This window comes from Astatotilapia calliptera, chromosome 22, assembly GCF_900246225.1.
Source record: "Astatotilapia calliptera chromosome 22, fAstCal1.2, whole genome shotgun sequence".
In the NCBI taxonomy this organism is placed as follows: domain Eukaryota; kingdom Metazoa; phylum Chordata; class Actinopteri; order Cichliformes; family Cichlidae; genus Astatotilapia; species Astatotilapia calliptera.
Genome location: NC_039322.1, coordinates 10355300 through 10374161, shown reverse-complemented (window position 1 = coordinate 10374161; position 18862 = coordinate 10355300). Strand labels below are relative to the sequence as shown.

Sequence of the window (18862 nt, the reverse complement as noted above, 5' to 3'; positions counted from 1 at the left end):
ATGGCCTGATTATAACTGATGGCTCCCTTCAGTCTAGTAAGACCAGAATGCCTCTTCCCCACAAAAGCTAATGACAGCACGACGCTGTAGAAAAACAACTCTCTGAGTTCACAGAGGCTGGAGAGACGTTTACACAAAGGTGCAAACCCTGATGTCCGGAAAAGAAAAAATATATTCTGCAAGCGTAAGACTGACTCACACAGGACTCTTTATCTCATGCAGTCTTAAAAAGGTTGCGACAAAAGCGTCAAAAATGAGAGATTATCCAGCTAATTAAGCATATCTGCCTCAGAAGAAGAAATACTGATAACGTTTTCTCACCTGCTGCCCAAAATCACATTTATCACTGAGAGTTGATCTTGAAAGCTGAGACAAAACGGTAAATAACACTGATAAAAGGCATTAACACTGATAACAGAATGATTTATTATTACTTAAACTGACTACAAGGTTACACACCTGAAACTATCTCAACACTCAATGTGATAACCTTGATTACGCCGACATGATTTTCTAATTTTGTTCAACAAACTCAATGAAAAGACCAAAACCAACAATCAGCTGATGCCAAACATGAAGAGGCCGCCCAGTGCGACTGCACAGCTCAGTTATTTGTTTTGAATCAGGCGTCACAGATACACTTTCCACCTCTTCTGCACAAAATCAGCAAAGAAGTCCGAAGATGATTTTTCCACTGAGGCTGAAAGTGTGTTTTTGATCGCAGGTCAAACACTAAGCTTGTTTGATTGAATGTAGGAGCAGGGTTTGGTTTAACCTCAGTGTAACAGCAGCTGAATCCTTCACAGTAAAGAAAATCCTTGTATGTAGTGAAATAAAAAGTGCGTCTGTTGCACTTAGAGTTAAAAACAAAGATTTTGGGAGACTAGTTTTGATCAAACCAGCTTACGTGGCGTCACGCGAAACAGTAAACCATGGCACATTAATTTGGTCATGACATCATCTTTCCTGCTGTCTACATTCTCCGCTCTTCTTCTGTCCTATTAACCGATTCAGACCTCCACCCTCCTCTGACCTTCCTCATCTGCTCTCCTACATTCCTTCATTTCACATCATTTTTTATTTTTTTCTATGTTTTTGTTTGTTTTTGATTATTAACTTTTCCCTCCTTTTATCATTTTTTCTTGCTTTCACTTAGGCATCTTCCTCCACCTCCTCCTCAAACTCCCCCTCCTCCTCGGCGGTGGCGTCCTGGTACTGCTGGTACTCTGACACCAGGTCGTTCATGTTGCTCTCTGCCTCGGTGAACTCCATCTCATCCATGCCCTCGCCGGTGTACCAGTGGAGGAAGGCCTTGCGGCGGAACATGGCCGTGAACTGCTCGGAGATGCGCTTGAACAGCTCCTGAATGGCCGTGCTGTTGCCGATGAAGGTCACGGCCATCTTGAGGCCTCGCGGCGGGATGTCGCAGACGGCCGTCTTGACGTTGTTGGGGATCCACTCCACAAAGTAGCTGCTGTTCTTGTTTTGGACGTTCAGCATCTGCTCATCCACCTCCTTCATGGACATGCGCCCACGGAACACGGCGGCCACCGTCAGGTAGCGTCCGTGGCGAGGGTCGCAAGCCGCCATCATGTTTTTGGCGTCGAACACCTGCTGGGTGAGCTCCGGCACGGTGAGGGCGCGGTACTGCTGGCTCCCCCGGCTGGTGAGAGGGGCGAAGCCGGGCATGAAGAAGTGGAGACGAGGGAAGGGCACCATGTTGACGGCCAGCTTCCTCAGATCGGCGTTCAGCTGCCCGGGGAAACGCAGACAGGTGGTCACGCCGCTCATGGTGGCCGAAACCAGGTGGTTCAGGTCGCCGTAGGTGGGCGTAGTGAGCTTGAGGGTGCGGAAGCAAATGTCATAAAGAGCTTCGTTGTCAATGCAGTAGGTCTCATCGGTGTTTTCTACCAGCTGGTGAACGGACAGCGTGGCGTTGTAGGGCTCCACCACCGTGTCTGATACCTGAAGACAGAGCGAGAGGAAACGTCGATACTCATGGCTGATGCAGAAATAGCATGAACATTTATTATAAACAAACAGGCGATTTATTGTGCAGTAGATTTATTTCCCATAGTTCAAAGTGCTGAACACAGATATATGGGCACTGAAATATGCCAACCTGTCACTCATACTCAGCTTTATCTTCATTTCTGACTGTTGTTGGGACATAATTTACAAAATGGACATTATATTATTTTCAAAATGACTTAAAACTAGCAACTGAAAACACAAAGTCATCAAGAAAGTGTTTACTGAGGTGCTGAGGTCTTACAGACTTTGCCTCGTGCTGATTATTAGAGCGAACACAGATTTACGGCTTCACTTTTCTGATCTTTTATTGTGCAGCCTTTGCTCAGACTTCTAAAACTACCATAAGTAAGCACTGAAAGGTCATTTTTAAAAAGTGCATCCTGTGGGGCAATGCTCTACCTTAGGGGAGGGCACCACACTGAAGGTGTTCATGATGCGGTCGGGGTACTCCTCTCTGATCTTGCTGATGAGCAGGGTTCCCATGCCGGAGCCGGTGCCTCCTCCCAGAGAGTGCGTGAGCTGGAAACCCTGCAGGCACTCGCAGCTCTCGGCCTCTTTCCTCACCACGTCCAGGACTGAATCCACCAGCTCGGCCCCCTCCGTGTAGTGACCTTTAGCCCAGTTGTTTCCTGCCCCACTTTGACCTGGGAAACAAAAGTGAAGCTGATTATACTGTTTCAGTTTTTAGTCAAACTGTTTAAGAAAACATTTTTCCCAGTGTTTGCGAAAGGAAAGAGCAACAAAGGAAAGTGAGCCTGGCTTTGAAGCATCGTACTGAGTCAGAATCAGTCAGCTCAGGTCCCAGAGGGTTTCATGCTGGGATTTTATGGCAGGAGTGAGCTTGTTTGTGCCATGTAGGACAGTCTGTTGAGCTAAATTTGACCGATGGACTCGATGTGACTTTAGCCACAAAATAGAGCAGCACAGATACTCATCAGGAGTCCAAACCCTGACAGCTCCAGACCATCTGATAATTTTTAACTTTATAGCTGTTTTCACACATGCACCACAGGCTTGAACTTTTCTAGAGATGACCTGAAAGAGGCGCATGTGATAATGCAAATGTCCAGTGCTGTCCGGTCAAACATGAGCTGGTTTTTAACCGCCCAGCTCCCCACTCTACACGTCCAAGTGACTGTTGATTGTGATGATGTGCCCATAGAGCAGCTACCTGCCCAGTTAGTGAGTGGGAGTCAAATGTGCTCCCTCCTGCCCACTCTATCCAGGCAGCTCCTTCACTTTAATAACACAGTCGGTGATGTGAGTGCATGTGGAGCAGACCAGTACCTGCTGCGTGCTACATGTGAGGAAAAAAACAGTGGAAAATCTGACCTGATTGTCCCGAAACTGACCAAAGTTCATGTGTAAACAGTTCATGTGTTCAGCAAGTGCAGCCCATCCTGTTCAGTAGGTGGTGTTCTTACCAAAGACAAAGTTGTCGGGTCTGAAGATTTGCCCAAAGGGTCCAGAACGGACTGAGTCCATGGTTCCTGGCTCCAGGTCAACTAGGATGGCCCTGGGCACGTACTTCCCACCTGCATATATTAAAATAGACACAAAGAGAGATGAAATAAAAGATTAACAAAAAGTATGTAAACCTGTAGGAGCTGTAAGTGTAAAAAGAAAGAAAGCTGAACGATGATTGTAGTATCTCATGTAGCCAGTAGATGGAGACATTTACTGCAAAGTTACAGGATGTCTAGACTCAACACACTGAGGCTAAACTGCATATTTAACAGACCGTTTACTCCTGTGAGCTTTCCGCTAAGCTTATCCAGCTCATTTTCATTCATTAAAATAAAATGCCCATTTTATTTAGTTTCTTAGCTCCTGAGTCAACCTGTGATTTTTCAGCTTTACTTTAGGCTGCTTTAGGCTGTCAGGTTAAATTAGGTTTATGCAACAACTGAAGGCAGAAGTGTCAAACTCGTTTTAGTTCACGGGCCGCAAACAGTCGAGTTTGATCTCAAGAGGGTGGACAAGTTAAACCTCTGCATAACAAGTTATATTTACAACAAACAGCCCTCAGAGGTTTTCGAGGTTCAAGAGATTTATTGCTGTTCAGAAAGGAGACAAGAAGCACAAGAGGGAATAAAACTAGGTTATGAGGTCCTGTTGAGACAGCACTACAGCAAGCAAACAACTAACAACAATCTAAACTAGGAAAACAAAAAACAAGCAAGGATGTGAAAAACTAATTTAATTTAATTAAGGTGATGTCGGCTTGTTCGTCTCTTTTAGTTTAGTTAGTAGTAGAAACATTAATAAAACCCTTTAATTTAACAGTTTTGCTTCCTTGTCTCCTTTTTCAACCTGGACCCCTGTTGTTACTTTTTAGGACCTTTTTAAGAGAGCGTAACATGTTCAATATCATTTTTAAACCAAAGTAAAAGGCAGACGTTAAGTTTTCAGAACCAAACAGAAACAGTATTTTATGTTTTTATGTTTTGAACAACTCGTCTGGTTCCAGAAATACTTTTAGCTTTCTCTATTTTTTTTTTTACTGGTAGTAGTAAGCCAATGCTGGCATCACCACGCCATGAAAATGTATGCTACTGAAACTAAATGAGTAATTACTGACTCCACTGCAATGTTTAAAGCCGTCCAGAGCAGTGGGATGAAGCCTTTGGCAGGCTCCTTCTGGCTCCTGGGCTACATTTGAGGCTCTGACTGGGAATAATTAAGGCTGACATAGTCCACTATCACTGTGTCAAACAGAGTTTGGTACAAATGTTTTTCAGGATAAACTACCTTTGTTTAATGCATGCTTGTTTAGTGTTTCTGGCATTTTAAGGCAACATGCCCCCCTAAAAAACGTCATCATGAGAACAGGTGAAGATAACACATCCTCACCTGTAACAATGTGAAACCAGCGAACCAAAAATTAGTGCTTCATTGCTTTATTTTTATCTGCATCTTCTGCTTCTCTGCTGCAGTGAGCCGGTGTCTCCACAGGGAGGAGATGTCTTCTTTCATTTGATCAAACACAGACCTCGCTGTAGTCGGGATGAACTCACCTGTGGCTTCATTGTAGTACACGCTGATCCTGTCCAGCTGCAGGTCGCTGTCTCCGTGGTAGGTGCCTGTCGGGTCGATGCCGTGCTCGTCGCTGATCACCTCCCAGAACTAAATAAAGGTGGACAAGCTGTTACTGCAAGAACTAATACAGAAAGCATCCACATGTCAGTGTTTTATACACTTAATGATGTGAAGCAAGCATAATACTAAGCACTTTTTTTAACCCCTGTACCATCCATGTGTCATCATAACTAAAGAGCTAACAGAGTGCTCAATAAGGTTTTTCAAAGTTAGGAAACATCTCACAAAGAGGTGTCTTTGTGGTGTTATTTAGGACATAACTGCAAACAAATTTAGAAGAAAAACAAGAGTCTTCTGACCTCCGTGCTTCCCAAAGACTCACTGACATATGATCACAGTTAGCATTCACAAGATCACCTAAAAACAGCGACGTGTTCTGTAAGACCGCAGGAAGGATTTCCTGCGACAAACAGTCACCTCGTGGTTCCATTCCAACCATTAAACTAATTTTGGCTGAACATGCTGTGGAGCTCTTAGATTAGACATAAATGCTTTTAATAATGTCTCAATATCAGTGGCAGTATTGATTCTCACTTATAGCTCAGATTTCTTATTGAGTCCCTCAATAAATCTCCTACACAGAAGATGTCAGGCTACAGAGTTTTTTCAGCTTAAGTCTCTGAGTGTGAACACAGTGTAGAAACAGTAAAGAAGATGCCTGCATGTGACTCAAGTTTGCAAACGTTGCAAATCACATGGAGAGGGTGGATGAGACAATCTGATAACAGTGCAAACAGCCCTCTTTTGATTTCAAGGAAACTCCCTGTAAAAACATGTTTTACAAACACTCCCAACAGTATAAGTGGTGAAGAAAATAGATGGATATGAAGACAAACTCTGGGTCTGCCACAGCTGGTCTGACTGTAACAAAATACACTCAGTGCTTTTATGTCTCATGCCAGTAAATAATCAAAGGTACGTCTTGTGGATATATTTGGTTTCTGCTCTGAGTGAAACTTCCTGGAAGAAGCACAAGCCAAAGCAGTTTCAAAGCTTTGACACCTGGACAGGAAAACAGGAGGAAGTACAGGAGGCTGATGAGAAACGAGCATAAAAGAAGCAAACAAGAGCGAGCACACCGGCAGCTCCGATTTATTTTAATCACGCAGTCACGTGATGAATACATAATCTGTCATTTAGATTAAAAATGCTGAGAAATTCACAACTTCCGATACAGTTCAGTGAGTTTAATGATAGAAAACTGCGAAAAAGGCAACAAATATTTATATCTGAAAGCTAGAGCTAACATGTTTGCTTAAAAAAAGACTTCAAAGATAAACTGATACCAGATAATGTTCTTTTTATGAGCTGTTTTTACCCTGAAGTTTAAAGTTTTGCGGCTATTTAAAAGGCTAACAGCACATTAATCTGGCTGAATGAAAATATTTTAATGTGTTTTTTAGAAAAGAAAGAAATCTGTCTTTCATTGGATGAAGCCTTCACTGGATCTGCTTGAGAGACAGAAATTTAAACGTATAAATTATAGTGTCATGTGGGAATAAATGTGTCTCTTTAAAATTGAAAACTGGACATTCTTATCTTCAGCTCTACTCTGTAGTTCAGCTATGATTTGAGTTTAGAAAGGAAAGGCAGGGAGGAAGTCATGTAATTACCCCCACCTGGATTTTTCCAGCTGGTTCAGTGAATCACACACAGACTCATAAAAAGTTGCCCACAGCTTAAAGTAGTAAAACTTTTTGTTCTATTTGCTGTCAGAGGGTCAGGACTCTCTCAGAGGATTTTGTGTTTCACGGGTTGAAACATCAACAGACTGTCACACCAGCTCAGTCAAGTGACCCTAATCTGTGAGAGTGCGTGTGTGTCTAAGGGAAAGAGATAAGCAGGGGAAAGGTTGGTTTGTCCAAGGCAAAAACATACACTTCAGGATTTCTGAAACTGCAAACCACATGTGAGCTGGCAGGTTTGAAGTCAATATTTGAAAACCTAAGCCTCTGTTCAGTCGTATCTATGAGAAGTTATCCAGAAACATGGGAAAGCTCAGCAGATTTGGGTTGGATTGGGTAAGCGGGTGAATTCAGGCACAGTTAATCCATTGTGAAATGACCTCAGCCTCACTAAGTCCGCTGTAAATACACTTGTCTTCACCGATCAGGACCTTTGAGTAGCAGAGACTAAGTCAGCCCATATGCTGCTGCCCCACCCGCTGTTGTGCTGAGCTGTACGAGGGCAGAACAGGCCAAATGTACGAATAAAATTCAAGTTATATATAGAATCACATTCTTAAAATCACATGACCTGGTGGCTGTTATGCTGCTACATAGCACGCAATGTTTAAGCTGTTTTATGATATCTAAAGTAGTTCTTGTATAAGTGATTCATTCTTATTTAATTGTAGAGTTTACTAAAAATCTAGTTGATAAAACTGTGACTGTATGGCTGCATGTACAATATTTTAAAGCTTTACCTTGTGTATTATCTTCTTAATTAACTAATCAGTCAATAAAATCTCCAAAAAAGTAAAAAATATCCATAATTTCTAAGGAAAGCAAGGGTTGCATGCTTTTTTTTAAAGAAAATGTCTCCTTTATATAGCTGAAACAATTCATTGCTGAATTAATTTACTGGGACACTTCCATAAAGGAGGCAGAATAACCTTACAAATTAAATGATACTGTGATTGCAGCTTGAAATATTAATGCAGAGTTAGAGCATGCTGTTAAAAGCTGTAATGTCTGAGTGTTTTTAGTTAATGCGAAAAGGAGAATAATGGAGTTTATTCTTCTCCTTGGACCAAAGGTTTTTTTTCTGATCAAAGAGCAAAGAGCATCCAGGACAAATCTCGAAGCATTTGTCTTTTCTCTTTCTTTTAATCCATCTGAAGAAAAACTGAAATATGTTCTGAAACCGTGGCCTAAAAATCATGTTTTGAACTGTGGTTTGGGGGGGTTTTTACAACCGTATTTCACTGGATTCATTTTGCATCCCTTGACTGATCCACTAACTGCTGCAGCTTGAGGTAAGTAGCTTTAGATTTCCAAGAAATCCTTTAAACTGTTCCAACAAAATGCAGATAAATAGAAAACCCTTCCTATTACCGATGGGTAAACAGGGATGAGGACTGCTGGTTTGGGGGGTCTGGGGCGTGCGCATGTGTCACACTGCCTGGAAAAGGCAGCCATTTAAATGACCTCATCTGTGCATTCAGCGTAGACACTGAACCACTTGTTATCTTCCTCCCCCTTCACCCTCCTCCTGCCGCGTTCCTCTCCTCTGCCTCAGCAAATTTCTCCTTTCTTTTCACCCTTTTTTCTCTTGTTTTTTTCTTTCTCCTCGATGACAAAGACTCGAGCTCAACAGGCAGCCAAGGCAGCAGCTGGCCCTGTGAGTCGGCTCCGGTCTGGCCAGCTTCATTAATCACAGCTCAGTGACTGGAGTCACTGTTTTGCCTGCAGTTACAAATCTGCAAATGTTACTGTATTCATGTGCAGAGAAAGCATGAAAGACTACTGCTAGACAGAAGTCTTATTATATTGCTGTAATTAATATGCCATGTATTACATTCTTTTGTCAGATCCTACAGCTTCATAATACTTCATTAAAAATTATCATATGTAATAGCAAAGTTATTGTTACACTGATTTATTGTTTCTGCCTAAGAGTGCTTCAATCTATTAATAAAAGGATTAGATCAGCTCTGTCAATCTTTTACCTAAAAAAATCCAAGACTCATGTAACATATGATAAAAACACAAAATATGCACATTCCCCTTTAGATGAAAGTAGGTTACAAAGAGGTTAGCTAAAGTATAAAAGAATACTGTAACTTTTAAATGGTCAGGGGGAGGGGGAGTGGGGGAAAACAATGGAACTCTCAATTGTTCTGGGTCCAGTTAAAGGTTTGTACATTTAAAAAAATAAAAAACAAAAGTCCTCTTAGTAAATTACAGGAATTAATCAGTTTATTTCCATGTAATTTCGTGATTTAATACAGAGTAAGTATGTATTGAAACTGTACAAAAAGAGCAGCAATTTAAATGATTTAAAAATGAAAAACTTTGAACAAAAACTTTATTAAACTGGTAAATAAATAAATAACGACAAAAAAGAAGAGAAAAGGTGGGGTTTTTTTTTTTCATCACTAGCTTTTCTTACCTTAGCACCAATCTGGTTCCCGCACTGGCCGGCCTGGATGTGCACGATTTCCCTCATGATGGATGGACAGTTGGTGATGGAGCAGAGAGCGCTGGAAGTAAGTGAAGGCTGCTGACCTACTGACTGTGCAGAGTTTGTGGCAGCGCTGAGTCCAGCTGGCTTCGGGGGGTGGGGCATAGCTTAGTCCAGGCTAATGATTGGTTATTCTGTCTGCGGCTTTGGAGCTGATTGGCTGAAGGTTGAGCTTTTTTTTCCCCAAAGGGGTTTCCTTCCCTCTGAGGCAAGGACCGGAAGAGGAGAAGGAGTGCCGGGTGTTGTCATCACTGCCTCGTTGGAACTCCAAACAAAAGCTGGAAAGTAACGAAGTAGTGGGTTTCAGATGCTTTACTCGAGTATTTCCTTTTTCTGCTCCTCTACGTTTTCAGAAGGAAATATTTCATCAGAACATTAATGTGAATTTTAAAGCCTGTATATGAAGAGTAAAAAGTTACACCTTCTACACCATAATCAGCAGCATCCATCATCCAGTTAGAATAAAGGAGATAATGGACCCAGGCGTTAGCGTCACATTAAATGTAAGGTCCTGACGTTTTTAATAGTATGAACACAAATATATACACTCACCAGCCACTTTGATAGGTACACCTGTTCAACTGAGAAATTCAAAATATCTAATTAGTCAACCACAACAGCAACTGAGTGCGTTTAGGTATATAAACATGATCAAGACAATCTGCTGATGTTCCAGTGAGCAGCAGCTCTCTAGGGGAGAGTGTCTTGATTTCAAAGATCAGAGGCCAGACTGCTTCAAGCTGGGCAGGCAATGGTAGCTTAAATAATCAGGGTATGCAGAAGAGCATCTCTGAATGTAACAGCTCATCAAACTGAAGCAGAAGATCACACTGGGTGCCATCTGTCATCTAAGAACAGGAAACCGAGGATAAAATTTGCACAGGCTCACCAAATTTGGACATTAAAAGATTGGGAAACTGTTATCTGGTCTGATGAGTGTTGATTTCTGCTGTGGCATTCAGGTGGAATTTGAGAACATGACAATGAATTCACTGTACTCAAATCTCCTCTACAGTCACTGGATCGGAATCCAATAGAGCATCACGTTTAATAATATATATTTTATTATGATATATAGATATAGTTGTTAGAATAATTCAGTAGTCTGTGTTTTGAAAGGAAGATTTAATGTTAAAGTGTTATACTTTTCCAGCAATGATTGAGGAGTCACATATATGCTGCTACTGTTAGATAATATTTTAAACTATATTTCTTTGACAGTGCAATTTTCTTAAATGTACTTTTGAATAATTTGGAGTCATATGCATAAGCGACATTATACCAAAGCTAGTTGGTGTAAAAACATTTTAGTTAACTAAAATAAAAAACAAACAAGAAAACTTAAAGAACTGCCTACAAGAAAATAAAAGCATACAAGAAAATGACTTTAGCTTTTTGTCATTTGAAGAGGCATTTTAAAATATTTTTAATTAATAATAATTTAAAAAATAATTAATAATAATAATAATAATAATAATACATTCCCATCTCGCACCTTTTAGCTAGATTGAAACAAGCAAATCCACCATGGAAATGAATTAAAATCAGAAGTGAGAGATATACAAGATAATAATAGTGTTTAATAATAAAATTCAAAGTTGTAGAAAATTGAACTATTAACTGTACTTTAATAAATGTATTTAGTTGCTTTCCACCTGAAAAATGACGTTTCCCCACCTCGCCACTAGATGGCGGAAGCACAAAGTTTGCTGAATGGGCGTGCTCTATTGGAGCCACTGAGCTGCAGCCTTATTATTCACTAACCGCATCATTTCGTATCCAACGAGAGAAAACGTCACCTGGGATGAAAACTCATTAATCTGAGTGGCCAATTATTCATCGCTTTTCACTCTACTCCACCTAAACCACGTCGTTTGTACACTAATCGGTGAGTGTGTCGTCATATTTTCTCTGTATCCACATTCATCGAGTGTAAACACAGATGTAGCTGAAATTGTTTGAGTTAAGCTAACAGATAAACAGCCTGCACTTCATATTTGTTTTGCTGCACATATTTTAAAATCTTGATCTCTCTGTTGATCTTGTTTGTGAGCTTCGGGGTTTTGCGTTTGTTGCAGCTTTTCTTGGGCTTTTTACTGCGCAATGTTTGCGCTAATTAGATTTTTTCCGCTGGTCTGCTGCTCCTCTGTCTGGCCACCACCATCACATCCACTCCTTTTCTTCTGGGAGTGAGCTGATCATTGTGATTTCTGATGCTTGCATATTTAGCCTCTGAAAAGAAACTAATAAAATATTTCAAGTGTTTTTAAAATTATATTTCGTATAATAACTCTTCACGATTCCGGCCTTATGCGTTTGTTGATGGATTTTCTAAACAAGTCCTTTATAAAAGTGTTTTTGTTAAATAATTCTTTCATTTTTGTTGTTTTTTTTAGTCTGAAGGAGGATCAGCAAACATGTTCTACACCTGTGGTCCCAACGAGGCTATGGTGGTATCAGGTAAAATGATGCCTTGTACTGCTTTGTTGAAATCTAAACAACTTAAGAAACTATAACATCAAACTAATACATAACTGTTGCCTTTCATTAATTAACGCACATGTGATGGCTGTCACATCAAGGCAAACAAAATGTTCCAAAACCTTTAGCTGGTGCCCTAGACTTCTCCAAAGGAGAGAAAAAATTTTTTAATGGGTCTGTAGTTCTGAACACAAACATAAACCAGAACTTGATTTGTGATGGAAGTTTGTTGAATTTGTTTTTATCATGAATTAAGTAAATGTTTAAACTCTCCCTGTGATGCTCAGCGCGGTCTCTGATCTCTCCCAGGTTTCTGCCGTTCTCCACCTCTCATGATAGCCGGAGGCCGAGTGTTCATCATCCCCTGCGTTCAGCAGATACAGAGGTAAACAAACCACAAAGTTTATTTATGTTCTCCTGTATCCCATTAGTTTACTTCCTGATGTTTCTGCAAACACTGTTGACATTTGGCCGATATATTTTATATTTTAAGTGACAAATTGAATAACATGATGAGAAGGCAAACAGCACTTCAGCAGCAAAAATGGATAAAAAGGGGGAAAAAAGATTAACAAATTCATTTTAAATTAATTTTATAGTAATGAAGGATTTCTTTTGGGGACACATTTAAAGCACAGGGCATATACATCTGTGTCATTAGTAATAAATGTGTGTAAAGCATCCAGCTGCTGTTCATAAACTGTTACTTTTTAAGTCCTTTCTCTCCATCTTCCTGTTGAATTTAAGACATTAGCTTCCACACAGGCCACATTTGGGTCTAGTACCAACATTAAAGAAAAAAAAATCCCTTTTACTATATACACCAGCGGTCCCCAACCCCCGAGCCTCGGACCGGTACCGGTCCGTGAGTTGTTTGGTACCGGGCCGCGAGAGTTGAGGCTCAGGTGTGAAATGTCTGGTTTTCAGGGTTTTTATCAGTTTTCAGCGTTATTTTGTTATCGTTTTGATCGTTAACTCTGTTTTCCTGGGTCTTTTTACGTGTGTTATGAATAAATCTTCTTTTTTTCGATACCGGTACTAGTTTTATTTTGTTGTATTTATCCGCGACACATTAAAGGCCAGTCCGTGAAAAATATTGTCGGGCATAAACCGATCTGTGGCGCAAAAAAGGTTGGGGACCGCTGATATACACTCTGTGTTTGCAACTCAGTGTAACAAAAGCAAGGAGGAAATTGCTACACCTAATGTACCATTAGAGTAATGAAAATGAATCAATAATCATATGTCCCATTATATCTCTCACGTGGCCTCTCTCCAGGATTTCCCTGAACACTCTGACTCTGAATGTGAAGAGCGATAAAGTCTACACACGCCACGGAGTGCCCATCTCTGTCACCGGGATCGCCCAGGTCAGTGTGCACCACTGCAGATGAATCAGGTGCTGCTGCTGGCAAAACAGGGGAGGCCTTTCTCAGAAGGACAGGTGTAAACTAGAAGATTAACATGTAGCAGATAAGATTCATTTTGTGTGGTGTATAAAGTTACTCGTAGCAACCAGAATGTTTTTTCCTACGTGTTTTTTGTTTACAGTAAACTTTGTTGCTGCTTCATTGTTTATTTATTTTTGCATGTTATTGTATCTGTTGATTAATTAAAGCAGGCCAATGTAAATATTAAGGTCAGGTACACTGACAGTGCCATGTAGTTGCACGTGAAACCCAGCTCCCGATTTGCTATTTTTCACTGTGCATCGAGGAAATGAACCCAATGTTTATGTCAGTGTTTGTCTAAATAATAAACAAGCAGCTGTTTCCTACAGATGAAGATCCAGGGTCAGAATAAACAGATGTTAGCTGCAGCCTGCCAGATGTTCATGGGAAAGTCAGAGGCTGAAATTGCTCAGATCGCCTTGGAGACGCTTGAAGGTCATCAGCGAGCCATCATCGCCCATCTGACTGTTGAGGTAAGGAGTTAAAGTAAATAAATGGAGTTTACCATCCAACTGAATTATAGAACAGGTATTATTAGAATACACCTTCAGTATTCACAACCTCAGTGTGATGAGTACATTTCAAAAAGCGAACTTCTGCATCACAGCGAAGGTGTTTGTGTTACAGGAGATCTACAAGGACCGCAAGAAGTTCTCAGAGCAGGTTTTTAAGGTGGCTTCCTCTGACCTGGTCAACATGGGCATCAGCGTGGTCAGCTACACCCTCAAAGATGTTCATGATGACCAGGTATCTCTTTGCGCTATAAGAATCATATCATAGATGATCTCAGTACATTTTTGCAGATTCTCGGAATTAAAAATTGAACCAGTAAACGCACATCAGATCTTTTTTCTCCTGCTGGCACACAGGATTACCTGCATTCTCTGGGGAAAGGCCGAACAGCGCAGGTTCAGAAAGATGCTCGCATTGGAGAGGCCGAAAACAAGAGAGATGCTGTGATTAGGGTGAGATCTGTCACTTTGTCGCTGTTTTTATTTTTTTAATACTGTATTACTATAAAGCTATTTTTTTTACACAGATCTCTCTTTGCAACAGGTGTCAATGGGGCTTGCTGATGTAGTTTGAAGATCTTTCTTTATTTTTAGAAACACTTGGATAAATACTTATCTTGCTAATAATAGAAGCTGCATTTAAATCATCTAGAAGGTTGTTTACAGAGCACTTCACTGTGTGTCTTCGCCTCGTCACTGGTGCCATTTGTCTAAACTCTGTCTGTATTTTTAGCATCTTCATCCTGTTTATTTTAGACATCTGTTCCCATTGATCCTGATCACCTCCATCCTTTCTCCATCCCTCTTTGACTCTCTCTCTGCAGGAAGCTCATGCCATGCAGGAGAAAATATCGGCTCAGTACAAGAATGAGATTGACATGGCGAAGGCTCAAAGGGACTATGAGCTGAAGAAGGCAGCCTATGACATTGAAGTCAACACTAAGAGGGCTGAATCAGAGATGGCCTACCAGCTGCAGGTACACAGGCGTGCACAGGAAGCAGCTCATTTTGCTATTTGATCTCTAAGCTGAATATATATTTTAAATACAGTGCAAAGCATTTCTTTAATTATAATTGCAGGCCAAACGTTTTAAACTTATTACAAATCAACAACATTTTTACAATTCATGATATTAAATGAAGAATATTATGTGTACAGACATACATGTATGATCTGTTTTCCTCTGGCAGGTAGCGAAGACGAAGCAGTGTATTGAGAGTGAGAAGATGCAGGTGCAGGTGGTTGAGCGGGCGCAGCAGATCATGCTGCAGGAGCAGGAGATCACCCGCAAGGAGAAAGAGCTGGAGGCCAAGGTGAAGAAACCTGCAGAGGCTGAGCGATACCGGCTGGAGAAGCTGGCTGAGGCTGAGCGGTGAGTTGTGGGTTCATTTTCACCTCCTGAACTGCAGGAACGACAGTAAGCAGATAGTCTGTTAGGTTTTTCTGGTATGTTTTCTCTGTTTATATGTCTGAAGAAGAAACATGGAAAATCCCTCGTGTGTGTGTGTGTGTGTGTGTGTGTGTTTTTGTTTTGTTTGTAATTTGGCAAGTTTTCATCCGTCCACTTAAATCCTTCTTTTTATGTTAGAATAACAATTGAGCTATCATTTTATATTTTAAGAGCATGGCTGACATGTTTGTACTGGTCAAATCATTTATCTCTCTGCTAACCAGCTGACTGTGATTCTTTTGTCTGTCCAGTCTTAAGTTGATCATGGAGGCAGAGGCTGAAGCTGAGTCCATAAGAGTGAGTCAAAGCTGTTTCTGGGGAAAAAACAAAAGCATTTTCCACAAATGTCATCTTGAATTATCTGGGCAGCCTTTCCTATCCCTCTCCAAACCGATTAATTATCTAGCTCAGTATGGCTCTTTATCTGACTACCAACTTAATGTATCAAGGATACAATTCCTTGCTTTTAAATACAAGATATTATCTAAAAATCTAATCTTCAGAGTATTCAGTAAATTATTTGGGTGTACATATACAAAAAAATCTGTCACACTCGTGCAGTATTAATTTGGGGTCTCTGAACTCCAAATTAGAAGAGGATATAAGGAGATAGAAGGCAAAGAGCTAAATCAGTCATGATGATTTATGTTAATAAGAGTATTAATATGCAGCCCAGGTGAGACCTCTTATATGATGCCTATAATTCTGAATCTAGCAATAAAAAAACGGAAATGAATGGAATATGGATGAGGGAAAAATCCATAAGATATTAGAGGAGGCATTTCAAACTACCATCGCTTTGTATGAGGTAACATTTGTAAATGTCTTTTGTAATTCACTTTAATTTATGTACCATTAAGGTACAAGGTGAGATTCAGTGTTTTCTGGTACAGTAAGTCCGTCCTCATTTCTCCTTCAGGTTAAAGGTGAGGCTGAAGCATTTGCAGTGGAGGCCAAGGGGCGTGCTGAGGCTGAGCAGATGGTGAAGAAGGCCGAGGCCTTCAAGGAGTACAAGGAGGGCGCCATGGTGGACATGCTGCTGGAGAAACTGCCTTTGGTGAGCGATAACATCATCATAACAAGCATTTCTAGCTCCTGCTCTTATTTTTAGAATTGTGCTGATAAAAAAAACAGAATTTGAAGCCTGTTAGTCATGAGTGTTGTGTGTGCATTTACTTCTGGATTACATTATTACATTCACCGGTTACAATTTTAACAGCTGTAATGTCATTTGTCCACCAGATGGCAGAAGAGATCAGCAGGCCTCTGTGTGAAGCCAAAAAAGTTACCATGGTATCCAGCGGAGGTGGAGATGTGGGCGTGGCCAAACTCTCAGGAGAGGTGCTGGACATCATGACCCAGCTGCCTGAGGCGCTGGAGAAAATGACTGGCGTGAACATCTCCCAGGTAACTCGGTTTATGTTACACTTACCTGCACTCATGCATCTATAGCTTATAGCTGCTACCAATCAAATTTAATTATTAATAATTAAATTCAGCATTAAATATAACAAAACTTTAAAACATCCACCTTTCTCTAAGTAAGTAAAGTTTATTTATATAGCACCTTTCACAGACATATGTCACAAAGTGCTTTACAAGGTAAAAGCATAATACAGTCATAAAATACATCATAAAAACCCTGGTCTAATTAAAAGCTTTTTGAAATAAAAATGTCTTTAGCTGCTTTTTGAAGGTCTCCACTGAGTCCAAACCCCGTAGAAATAGGGGATGAGTGGTGGTATGTGTATGAATCAATCAGCAATGTAGGGGGGAGGGGGGTGTCTCTGTAATGCTCTAAAAGTTAAAACTAGAATTTTAAAATGGAACCTGAATGTGATTGTTGGCCAGTGCAGCGACTTTAAAACAGGGGTCATATGAGAACCCTTGTTCGAGCAGGTCAGTAGCCTCGCTGCAGAGTTTTGAACAACCTGTAGGCGGGCTAGCCCTTTCATGTTTAGACAAGTGAACAGGCTGTTACAGTAGTCAAGTCTTGTAGAGATAAAAGCATGCATTATCATCTCGAGTTCACTTGTTGACACGATGGATCTAAGTTTAGAAATGTTCCTCAAGTGAAAAAAGCAGCTTCTTATGATCTGATATAAATGTCCCTCCAAAGAAAAAGCTTCATCAAAAATAACACCCAGGTTTCTAAGGTTATGTTTCTGTGAGGAACCTAAGTCACCCATTCGCCGTTTAATATCGGGTATTGCACTGCCTGGTGCAATAATGAAAGTTTCTGTTTTGGCCGGGTTTAGCTGTAAGCAATTATTGTTCAACCGTTGTTTAATGTTGGTTAAACAGTCAATCAGATTGGAGAGCTTATGAGCTTCAGCAGGCTTAAAAGAATAATATAGTTGAATATCATCAGCAAAACGATGATAAGATACTTCAGGAAACTGCTGTATTATCTGGCTTAAAGGAAGAATGTATATTAAAAACAGAATAGGTCCCAGCACAGAGCCCTGAGGAACTCCACACAACAACTCTGTAGATTCTGGTTTGCAGACACACTAAAGTTTCTTTCAGATATATAAGATAAAAAAAATAGTCTAGAACAGAGCCAGACATCCCAACCAGGTCTCTCAGTCTGTTTATCAGGATGGTATGGTTGACTGTATCGAAGGCTGAGGTAAGGTCTAACAAGACTAGGACTGTGTATTCTCTGGAGTCTGCTGACATCACAATATCATATCTCTCCTTTCTGTAGATGTCTTCAGCCTGTATGAGAGGCCAATCAGCCATGTGATGACCAGGCAGTCCTTCCTCCCAGTGTCCAATCAGCTGTCTAGATTCCCTGCATGATTCTCTCATCACGGCGTCATTCTGCTGTGTGGCTGGTTCAGCTGGTTTGTGATGTTTCTCTGTTGTGAAAATAGTCTGATTACAGTTACGAATGTTATTTCATGTTATGACTTTGTGCTTAGCGGTACTGCGTTCGTTTAGCCTCCATCCATCCTTGTATTACCTTCTGCTTATGCAGTTCAGGGTCACAGGTAACAAGAAGCAGAGGATAATATAATCATATTTCATGTATTCTATGATGGTTTGATGAGCTTTCTTACTTTTTGAGTTTTACATGACTGATCTTTGTCTTTGTCCCTTTCTGTGTTTATATGTCACACTTTTGTCTGTGTTCCTGTTTACCATTAATAATTCCTTCACGTGTGTGTGTGTGTGTGTGTGTGTGTGTGTGTGTGTGTGTGTGTGTGTGTGTGTGTGTGTGTGTGTGTGTGTGTGTGTGTGTGTGTGTGTGTGTGTGTGTGTGTGTGTGTGTGTGTGTGTGTGTGTGTGTCCGCACTGCCTTGCTGCCAAACCTTAAGTGCTTCTTAGCATGAGCATGTGCTAAAACATGCAACCAAAACCTTCATTTACTAGTCCTACTAATATTGCATATTATCATATATTCACTGACATGCATTTTAACCCATCAGTCTTTTCTCTACATGTATTTCTGAAATAAATTTGGTGTATAAAGGTTCAGGGTGAATATTTCTGATATTATCTGTAAACTTCAGCGTTAATATGTATAGGGTTTTTAAAAGGTGTTGTCTTTCTTTTTCTTTTTCTTACTGTTTTATATTTTATGATCCTTGGTACTTAATAAGTTAATTATTCTTTATTTCTTTATTTGTAAACTGATGCGCCG

General features: G+C 40.5%; 2 protein-coding genes across 2 annotated transcripts; one reads left to right on the top strand and one right to left on the bottom strand.

Moving 5' to 3' along the window:
* Positions 1 to 1146: 1146 nt before the first annotated feature.
* LOC113014091 (tubulin beta chain-like) lies at positions 1147 to 9438 on the bottom strand. Its single transcript, XM_026155389.1, has 5 exons — positions 9247 to 9438; positions 5052 to 5160; positions 3459 to 3569; positions 2434 to 2678; positions 1147 to 1965 (listed from the first exon to the last, which is right to left on the bottom strand). The coding sequence occupies exons 1-5, from the start codon at positions 9421 to 9423 to the stop codon at positions 1153 to 1155; spliced, it is 1455 nt and encodes a 484-aa protein (XP_026011174.1). The 5' UTR covers positions 9424 to 9438; the 3' UTR covers positions 1147 to 1152.
* A 1577-nt stretch (positions 9439 to 11015) lies between these two features.
* Positions 11016 to 18423, top strand: LOC113015106 (flotillin-1). Its single transcript, XM_026157033.1, has 13 exons — positions 11016 to 11206; positions 11715 to 11778; positions 12109 to 12184; positions 13079 to 13169; positions 13580 to 13723; positions 13878 to 13997; positions 14120 to 14215; positions 14587 to 14739; positions 14954 to 15135; positions 15465 to 15510; positions 16133 to 16270; positions 16456 to 16620; positions 17924 to 18423. Exons 2-13 carry the CDS (start codon positions 11736 to 11738, stop codon positions 17960 to 17962), a joined length of 1293 nt encoding a protein of 430 aa, XP_026012818.1. The 5' UTR covers positions 11016 to 11206; positions 11715 to 11735; the 3' UTR covers positions 17963 to 18423.
* Positions 18424 to 18862: the final 439 nt, after the last annotated feature.